Source organism: Poecile atricapillus, chromosome 9, assembly GCF_030490865.1.
Source record: "Poecile atricapillus isolate bPoeAtr1 chromosome 9, bPoeAtr1.hap1, whole genome shotgun sequence".
In the NCBI taxonomy this organism is placed as follows: domain Eukaryota; kingdom Metazoa; phylum Chordata; class Aves; order Passeriformes; family Paridae; genus Poecile; species Poecile atricapillus.
In genome coordinates, this window is record NC_081257.1 from 6094993 (window position 1) to 6104677 (window position 9685).

Consider the following 9685-nt stretch of genomic DNA (forward strand, 5'->3'; position numbering starts at 1 on the left):
CACCAAAAAATGTTTTCTGGGGATACAAAGAATATTTGATTTATTACATGTGAGAATCATATGAGAATCTTTCTGCACGAAGCACCAATGTGGTTAGACTTTCTCTGTGTGTTGGATTTCTTGTATGTGAGTAAATCACATAAAAAGAAGTTTATTTTGTAGGATTGAGGGATCAAATCTAGGTCTATCACCTTTATTACAAAAAAAGAGCAGTTCCTGTTCACAGAGCGAAAGCAACAGCTCATGGCTTGGACTTCTGAGTGTTCCTCCAGCTGGAAATCTTTTTGCACAGATCTCTTTAGACAGAAACAAGAATATTCAGGGGCAGAGCTTCCACTGCAGTCAAGTGAATTTTCACTTCTCGTTGGACAGCGGCAGCCTAAGGCCAGGGAAGGGTCCAATGCCCAGCAGCTCCCCAGCCCCCCATCCTGCCGTGGCAGGGCTCTGGATTGTGTTTGGTGTCCCCTTTCCCTTGCAGTTCTGCACCGTGGAGGGGTTCATCACAGCCCTGGTGGACGAGTTCCCCAAGCTGCTGCGCAACCGCCGCGAGCTCTTCATCGCCGTGGTGTGCATCGTGTCCTACGTGATAGGGCTGTCCAACATCACTCAGGTACCACGGGGCTGGGGCTGCCACCAGCTCCAGCTGGGACAATTCCCTTCCCCAGCCCAGCCAGGAGCCGCTGCATTGCCAGGGATTGGCGCTGCCCAGGGTTTTGGGGGTTTAAGTGTAGCACGCCTTGTGGTCCCTGTGATGCTTTAGGGTTTTAGCTTTGATATTTTTCTTTATATTTTATTTTTTTTTTAATGTATCAGGATTATTTGTTTTCTCTTAGGATTTGAGCTTTTATATGTTTAGATTTTGTATTTTTCATCCATTTGTAGTGCTGCAGTTCTTTAGTGCCTGACTCCAAACTCCATGTGCAGGCTCAGCTGCTGCTTCCCCATCCTGCTCAGACACAGCAATTCCTCCCCAAGCCTGCAATCAAGGACACCTCACTGCCCCAGGCCTGAGAGATGGAAACAAAAGGGACTTGGGGGCAGCAAAGCTGCCCTAAATGACTTCATTCCCTGCAGCTGCAATTGGGAGATGAACCCCAATGTGCAAATGGACCCAGCTTAGAAAAGTGTGAGACCTGGGACCCATTGGCCATTTTTGGGTGCAGCCCAAACTGTACCTGGAGACCCTTCAGTGAATAGAAACTGCTTTTTATTCCCTTAATTCTGCCTGGCCTCTGTTTTTAGGTAGCCCCAAAAGGCATCACCTGGATGTCCCCTGCAGGGCTCAGGGGGCAGCAAAATGCACATCCCCACACTCTTACAGTCCAAAAAGTGGCAGCTGGAGATGGTGAACCTGCAAATTATTTGAGGGAAATGATTAATGATTAAATTATCAAAGAGCAAAAAAGCTAAATTAAACTTTTCAGTTTAAACAGCAGGAATCTTAACTTTGCCAGGACTGACCTCAAGCCTTTAAAGAACTTAACCCGTTTAATTTACATTAATAGGCCCCTAACCTATCCACCACTGTTTCTATCTTACATTTTGAAGCTGGAGCCTTGTTTAATACTTTCTTTTCTGTTTTAGGGTGGAATCTATGTGTTTAAGCTTTTTGACTACTACTCTGCCAGTGGAATGAGCCTCTTGTTCCTTGTATTCTTTGAGTGCATCTCGATATCCTGGTGCTATGGTAAACAGCCTGTTTGTACTTTTCCCCTAAGCCTTACACATTATCCCTGAGGATAATTCATCCTCTCACCTGAGGCTGAATGTTCCTGTGCTGGGGGTGGAACTGAAAGTGGCCTCATTTTCTGTGGATATAATTCAAAGCTGGCTTGAGGAGGGTGCTGCTGCCTTTTAAACACCCTACCTAGAGGCCTGGGAGCGGGGAAGTGTTTCAGGAATAATAAAAAGGTGATATTTCATCTCTTCTCCTGGCCCACTCCCTTGGAAAGCCTGGATCTTCAGAGGTGATGGGCACATATTGCCTCAGGGCTCTGGGGATTGGTAATATTTCATTTTTCCAGAAATCCTCTCATTCCAGGGTCCTGCAGTGAGCCAGGCTCCTCGGTCAGTTTGGGAATAATCACCTTGAAATATCCAGAAGCCTGGACTGGCAGTCTCTGGCTCTAAGGATTAATGGATCTGTGGGATATTGTCAGAGAGTATTTTTGACCTCAGAGCTGTGTCAGCTCCTCTGAGCAGCCGCTGCCATCACCACTGAGGCACTCCAGCTGCTCCAGAGCTGGAGAACTGGAGCCTTCCTGCTGGATTTCAGTGGGACTGAGAGGATGGAACAGCATTTGACAGGGGAGAGGCGCTGCTGGGGAAGCCAGCAAATGGAAAAATTATCCCAGAAATCACAGAATGTTCTGAGATAGAAGGGACCCAACAAGGAGGGTAGTGGATGGTCCATCCAGGGCTGGAACCACAGCTGGGAATGATCAGCTCCAGAATCTGCCCATGAGGAAATCAAAGGCATAGACAGGTGACAGACACAGCTTTGGGAAGCTGATGGAGAGCAAAGAGCCTCTCTGCTTTCAGATCCACTCCTGCCCATGCATGGTGTGCACTGGAACAGAGCTGGCTAATGCTGGGATGGCTTGGGGGTTTTATCATTGTAAAGTGAGCCCTAAATTTCTCATTCCAGGATGACCTAGAGTTGAAATCAATGAAGGCTCTTTCTTGCATCTGACCTTCCCATGTACAACTCCCTCATTTTGCTTGGACATAAATTTGCTGGTCTCTATTTCATGAATTATGATGTGGAAGAGTGAGAAGGGGTGATTTTTGGTGCTTTTGAGCTTACACAGCTTTTTTTGCCATCCAGGGAGCAGAAAAGTTGTCTTGAGGTCTTTGTAGAGCTTCCAAATACAACCATAATTTATGACAATGTCTCTCAGAACCACTGAGCTTCTGGTCAAATCCACTACCTGATACATTTCTGTGCTGTTTCTTATTTCCATATCCAGGTGTTAATAGATTTTATGACAACATCCAAGAGATGGTGGGATACAGACCCTGCATCTGGTGGAAACTCTGCTGGTCCTTTTTCACTCCTATCATTGTGGCAGTAAGGAACAAACTTTTATTCTCTGGTGGAAAGGGTGTAAATGAGGGGGCCTGGGTGCTGCAGCCTTGTCATTTCCATCCCCACAGATTCAAATTAGTTCTGTCCTCGCTCCTTTTTTAAGGGTTTGAGCAATCCCCTTGAAGGCAATAAGCAAAAAGCAGTGTCATTAGAGGAAGCTTGTGCCCCAAAAAGAGAAGCCAGGATTTTCATTAGACCTCTGGAAATGCTCAATTCAAAATTTCAAAAAAAGAGGTTGATTGGCAGAGTTAGAAAACTGTAAGGAACAAATTTTTCCTTTTGTTTGTTTGTTTGTTTTTTGTTTTGTTTGTTCTAAAATAGAATTTAGCAATCTAAAATCTAAATTTTCCACATACACAGAAACATCAACATTCTGTAAGCTGAATTCCTCCACAGGCACTTCAGGTGACAGAGCAGGGTTCTAAACTTGTGTTCTTCCCCCCTGGGATTCTGTGGCATATATTAATCATTTTATGCTACGTTGCTGTGGGTTTTCTGGCAAACTCTGCAAGGAATCTGTACTGGGAACCACAGGACAGCCTTTGCCCAATTCTAAACTTTCCCCAGTTAATCCCATTCAGTGCCTTGTGAAGTAACAAGCAAGGAAATGTAAATTTACTGCATGTACACTGAAAAAGATGCAGTGGAACAAACTAATCAAGCAGCCACTATTACACATGAGCAAATAGACACAGAAATGTGTTCACCTCAAGGGTTCCTCCAGTCATCCCTTCCCAGACTGAGGCAGATTCTTGTAAAAAAACAACCCTCGAGGAAGGCATAAGACAGACACTTTATTTTAGTGGCACAGGAGGAAGATGCCCAGCATTGTAAATCTGGCCAGATTTGCCAAGTTCTCAGCAGAATGTGCTGCCCAGCCCAGCTCAGAGCAGGGATAAAAATCTGCCTCTGCATCCTCCTCTGGGAATCTGTCCTGCACATGGCTCAGCCTGGCATCAGAACGAGCTCCCCTCTCTCCTGGGTCACTTCAGCAGGTTTTCCTGGCTGGTTGAGACATTTGAGACAGGCCAGGACAGGAGTTTTTCCTGGGAATATCCTGTGGAATACCTCAAATATCTGCAGGCCATCATTGGAGACCATCCCAAAAGCAACGCCTGGGTGCTGCTGCTCAATAGCACCATGTCCACAGGTATTCCCAGGATCCCTGTTTTCCCCAGCAGCCCCCTTCCCTCTGGCTCTGGGCAGCTCATCCAAGGACTTTACTGGTACCAGCAGCACACCTGGAGTATCTGAGGTGCAGGTTTAGATGTGAAAATACAGCGTCAGCGTGAAACATTCGCTTTGGGAAAGGGCGTCTTGGGAAGCCCTGGAAAGACTCCTGAAGCCAGAGGGCTCTGGGAATCTCACCCAAAACCCTCCCTTGTGCTTTTTCAGGGAGTGTTCATCTTCAGCGCCGTGCAGATGACCCCGCTGACGATGGGGAGTTACGTGTTCCCAAAATGGGGCCAGGGGGTCGGCTGGTTCATGGCCCTGTCCTCTATGGTGCTGATACCTGGCTACATGGCATACATGTTCCTAACCCTGAAAGGCTCCCTAAAACAGGTAAGTCAGCCTGTCCCAACCCCCGTGGGACCTGTGCAATCAAAGATTGCTGGGCACTTCTTTTCTGTCATCCACTCCTCCCTCAGCTGTTCTGCTTTGAGCTAAAATCCTGTGAAAGCGCCAGCCAAAAGACAACACAAGTGTCTGAGCCATCTGTTGCTGAACACAATTCCCCACCTTCCACGGGGTCCTTATCTCTGCTCTGGCAGCTGCAGACACTTGGCATTCCAGCTCCTCACACCTAGAAAACACAGGAGCACTCGGCAAAATATGGAAATTTGTCCCGATTAATGCGAGACGCGCGGCCGCGGATGGAGGCAGGGGATGCTCAGGGGAGCTGGAATCAAAGTCAGGGACTACTCCCCACTGCTCTGGGTTTGCATGAGTCTGCTCAGTGACCCTGCTCTGCATCTCCCTGATGGCCCCCAAGGCTGGAGCTCCTGCATGTCACCTGCTCTGGGTCCCACCTGGCCTGCTCTGCTGCAGCTGGGAGAGAGGACATGGAATATCTTGGGAGCACCTCCCTTCAGCCTTTATTTAAGGGATTTCTGTGAGCAGTCACTTCGTGAAGAACATTAGGGGCTTTATTCTCATTGCTCTCAGCCTCTCCCTTGCTCATCCTGGTTTTTAAAAGGAGGGAACACTTATCATGGAAAAGAGTCAGGGAGGTTTTCAGTCAGTTTTTGTTTCAGTCAGTTTTTGTTTCAGTCAGTCTCTATTTCAGTCGGTTCTGAGGTCCTCAGAGATGTGCTGCTAAAGGAGTGGCAATTACTGACCCCGTTAGTGCCCCACACACTCTTCAGGAGCTGCCTACAACCACCACACCTCATTTTTTTCATCTGGGTGGATCCTCAGTTTTCCCTCTCCAGCTCCTCCTGCACATCACAGAAAGTTCTCCAGCCCAAGTACTGAAACACTCTGTGATTGTGGGAACCAAATACTGTCAAAAAGAATTTGTCAGAACTTCTGGAATATTCTAAAATCAGCTGACAGAGCCATCTTTGCAAAGGGCTGGATGATCTTAAGGAGAATTGACGAGTGATGCCTCATGAAATGCTCAGATCTTGATCCAAATATTTGTCTTCAGCAAATTTTGAAGGACTCAGTGAGGCTTCAAAGAAGTCTGCAAAAAAACAACAAAAAAATCTGGGTTTTGATTTTTTTTTTTTTTTTTTTTTTGTTTCACCCCCTGCCTGTTCTTAGCTCCTACATTTTGGATAGATTTCCCTTGTCTTACAGAAACTTTCAGGTGCAAAAGGAGAACTGTTGCCCTAAAATACAGCTGCTGTGAGACCATGGTAAAAGTTCCTCATCTCAGCCTTGTTGTGGATTAAGGTCTCATTTTTGAAAGCACTGACAAATGATTATTAAATGATGGGAGGAGCCTGCAGCAGAGAGAGGCTCTGAGGAGCCTTTCTGGGATTTCTTTTGGGATACAAAACCCGAGCTGGGCAGAGCAGCTGAAGGAACAGAGAGGACAAACAGGATGAGGAAAGACAGGATAGGAATAAACCACTCTAAAATACAAGTGTGTTTGACCTATTATATCCTCACAGGAGCTCTCAGCTCTCCTGGGGAGATGCCCACCCCTCTGGTGTCCAGCCCTGCTGCCCACTGCAGCCCCTGTGGGGATCATGGGCTCGCAGCAGAGCTTCTCCTCTTTTCTTCTCCCCAGGAAAGCTCCTTGTTGGCATCCAGCACTTGGCACGGGGTTTTTCAGCTCCTCCTGACAGGGTCAGGACAGAGCTGGGACTCTGTTTAGTGGAAGTGCCTCGCTGCTGGTCCCTGGGAAGATGGACAGTTGTAAAGAATTGTCTTTAAATATTTAAAAAAAAAAAAAGAAAAAAAAAAAAGAGTAATGTTTTTTTGAGTTTTTTGGCTGCCTCACATTTATTGTTGTCCTTTGAACAGCGCATCCAAGTGATGATTCAGCCAAGTGAAGACATCACCCACCCTGAGAATGGGCCAGACCAGGCCCAACAGAGCAACTCTGCCAACAAAGAAGCCTACATCTAAAATCCTCTCTCGTCCAAGTACCGCTCCTCCTCCAGAAAAACAAAAAATATGGTTGAATATGACCACAAATTCACGTCTGAGAATATAATTACCTACCTCTAGTGGCAAAAAAAAAAAATTAAAAAAATACGTGTTAAAAAAAAAAAAAAAGCAAAAAAAAAAAAAGCAACAAGGTCATCTCCACTCCGAGGGAATCGCCGTGGGTTCGATCCAGCCGTCGCGAGCTCAGATGTTTGACAGTGTTTTTGTGTTCTCCAGCAATCCACAGACTGTTAATGTTTTTATCCTTTCACAATGATAGTTGCATACTTTGGAATTTGTAAATTGATGTGCCAAGACCTTTTTAATCTACCTTTTAGCACGACTATTTGAAGTTTTGTGCTGCTGATTTTTAGTAGTTGATCACTATTTCTTACCGCTGAATCCCAAGACTGTTATTTCTGACTTTGCAGGAGTAAAATTAAGTTTGGTGTTGTTTTGTACAAAAAGAACGGGGTATTTTGTAAACAAGTGATTTCCAGCGCTAAAGTCTGCCCTTAAAATTTGTTCCAGCTGAGGCCATTTGAGGGAGGAAGAGACTCTTCCTTCAATTAACAGCAGGCACAGCCTTTATAAACATTCCTAGTGCAAAAATTGAGTTGTCTGTGGCAGAGCAGCCCAGCCCAAACACACTGGCTGTGCTCAGCCTTTCAGGGTGACTTTCAAGCAAGGTCATAAATTTCTTTAAAAAAACCTATCTTGCTTCTTATAAAAAGAAGATATCTTTGTGAATCAATGTCAGAGGCATGAATACTACTTTTAACTTTTTTAGCAAAGTAATAGCCAAGAGCTCTTAAAGATTCCCAGGAGTAAAATACAAAGTATTTGCCATCCAAGCTCGGACTCCCTGAGCTTTTATCATGCTGTTATCACTCTACTATTATTGCATTGCCACCAAAATAGAAACCAAAACAACGGCTGAAAGATCGAAGCTTCTCCTTGTAAGCTCCAATTTAGGGCTCGATTGAACCTGCTAGAGAACTTTTCCAGTTCCCAATCACAAACTCGGCATGGTCAGCACTTTGAGAGCAGTGGGATTTCCATTTCCAGGGGCTGGGTGGTGCTGAGGGCACGAGGGAGAGCTCTTTGATCCCGATGCAATCCCGCTCCGGGCTCTGTCCTGCGTTTGCCACATGGCCAGAGAGCCCGGCCAGCCCCTGGAAGTTTTCCCTGTGCGGGGAATGCAGCGGGAGCCCCGGCTGGCATTTCTCGTTTGGCAGCTATAAGACAGGCACGGAGGCTTTCTTTTTTTTTCTTTTTTTTTTTTTTTTTATTTTTTTTTTTTGGGAGGGTGATGTTTGATTGTAAATGACTGTGACAGAACTGTGCAATGAAAACATGCTTTTCAGCAAACTTTTTTTGTGCACCGTACAATGTTAGATAGCACAATTTATGTAGAATTACTACGTGGAAAAAAAACAAAAAAACAAAAAAAACATGTTACCTGTGAATGTTGGGTTTTTCGTTGTTCTCGTCTGAAGGTGACAAACATGTTCTTGCAATAAGGTATTATTCTCAGAATGTCAAGCACATTATGTAGAAATAATATATATATATAATACACATGTATTTCAAACTACATCCTAAACTCTCAGAGTATGTGGGGTAGGTTCTAAACTGTTTCATACCTAGGTCAAATGTAAAATACTACGAGATCTAAGCTCCATCCTAAACGGCCATAGCTGAGATGCAAACGTCCTGTAAGTCTTTGGGATTTAGAGGAACCCCTCCATCCTACGCAGACACCACACCCGATACGTCATCCTTGTGAGTTTCATTAGACTAAGGATAAAAACTCCAACTTTCTCTTTATTGTTTAATGTAACCGAGTCCCATGTTGTTCTAAGAAAAATGCAGTATTTAATGTTTGATTGTAAACAATTATGACAGATGTTTGACAGACCTGCTCTTTAGCAAAAAGCTGTACAAACGTTATCACATAGCACAAACTAGTGTTGTAGAACTACTGTGTGTAAACTGTGAATAGCTGTATCTTTTTTGTAGTACTTGCCCTGGAAAAGAAAGATTATTGTATGATCATATATGCTTTTTGCAATAAGGAAATATCCAACACCAAGCAAATCTATCTCTATATAAAAAATATATATGTAATATATACATATTCAAAAATATATACAGAGCCTGTTTAAAAGAGTACAGTATTATTTAGTAAATTGCAACCTGTTCTATGGACCAAATGTAAAATATTTATAAATTAAGATGCATTTTAAATGTCTATAAACGGTGTCATAATTAAAGCACGATTGTTATGTAAGTTTCCAAGAGTTTAGAGGAAAAAGAATAAAGGTTATATTATACATTAAATTCAGAATTTTTCAGTCTTTCATTGGACAAACCCAATCTGTGCTATTTTCAAGTTCCAAGTGTGTCATTTATATAGAAATATCCTTTAAATACCCAAACGCTGTATCCCACTTGTGATGTGTATAATTAATCCATGCTATTCCTACCATGTAATTAGCATGTGCATACATTATACAGGGAGCTTAAGAGGTGACAGTTAATAGCCCTTCCTGGCATCCTGCTGCTTTAATTCTCCCGCGGGAAGATGGCAGAGCCAGCTCTGGGAGAAGAAAAAGCAAAAACGGATTTTGGAATGTTTTGGGCGGTTCCTCGGGTGCACTTCTGCTGCTGCTTTGGGGTGAGAGCTGCAGCACCTCCCTGGTTTTGGAGCCCGTGCTGGATACTCTGCAGGCGGGTGATCCGTGGCTCTGAGAGCTCCACACTCCTGTCTCAGCTGCCCTGGCAGGGTGGGAAGATGTGGAGAAGAAGATGCGGAGAAGAAGACGTGGAGAAGAAGATGTGGAGAAGAAGACATGGAGAAGAAGATGTGGAGAAGAAGACACGGAGGAGAAGATGTGGAGAAGAAGATGTGGAGAAGAAGACGTGGAGAAGAAGACACGGAGAAGAAGATGTGGAGAAGAAGATGTGGAGAAGAAGTCGTGGAGAAGAAGACGT

General features: G+C 44.6%; 1 protein-coding gene across 2 annotated transcripts in view; it reads left to right on the forward strand.

Moving 5' to 3' along the window:
- The window catches only part of SLC6A1 (solute carrier family 6 member 1), a 59902-nt gene extending 52296 nt beyond the window's left edge, over positions 1-7606 (forward strand). For both annotated transcript variants that reach the window (XM_058844901.1, XM_058844900.1), the window contains 5 exons: positions 479-610; positions 1585-1687; positions 2970-3070; positions 4484-4651; positions 6563-7606. In XM_058844901.1, coding sequence (XP_058700884.1) covers positions 479-610; positions 1585-1687; positions 2970-3070; positions 4484-4651; positions 6563-6667 — 609 coding nt within the window. In that variant the 3' untranslated portion in view covers positions 6668-7606. The remainder of the gene's footprint in view (positions 1-478; positions 611-1584; positions 1688-2969; positions 3071-4483; positions 4652-6562) is intronic.
- The last annotated feature ends 2079 nt before the right edge of the window (positions 7607-9685 follow it).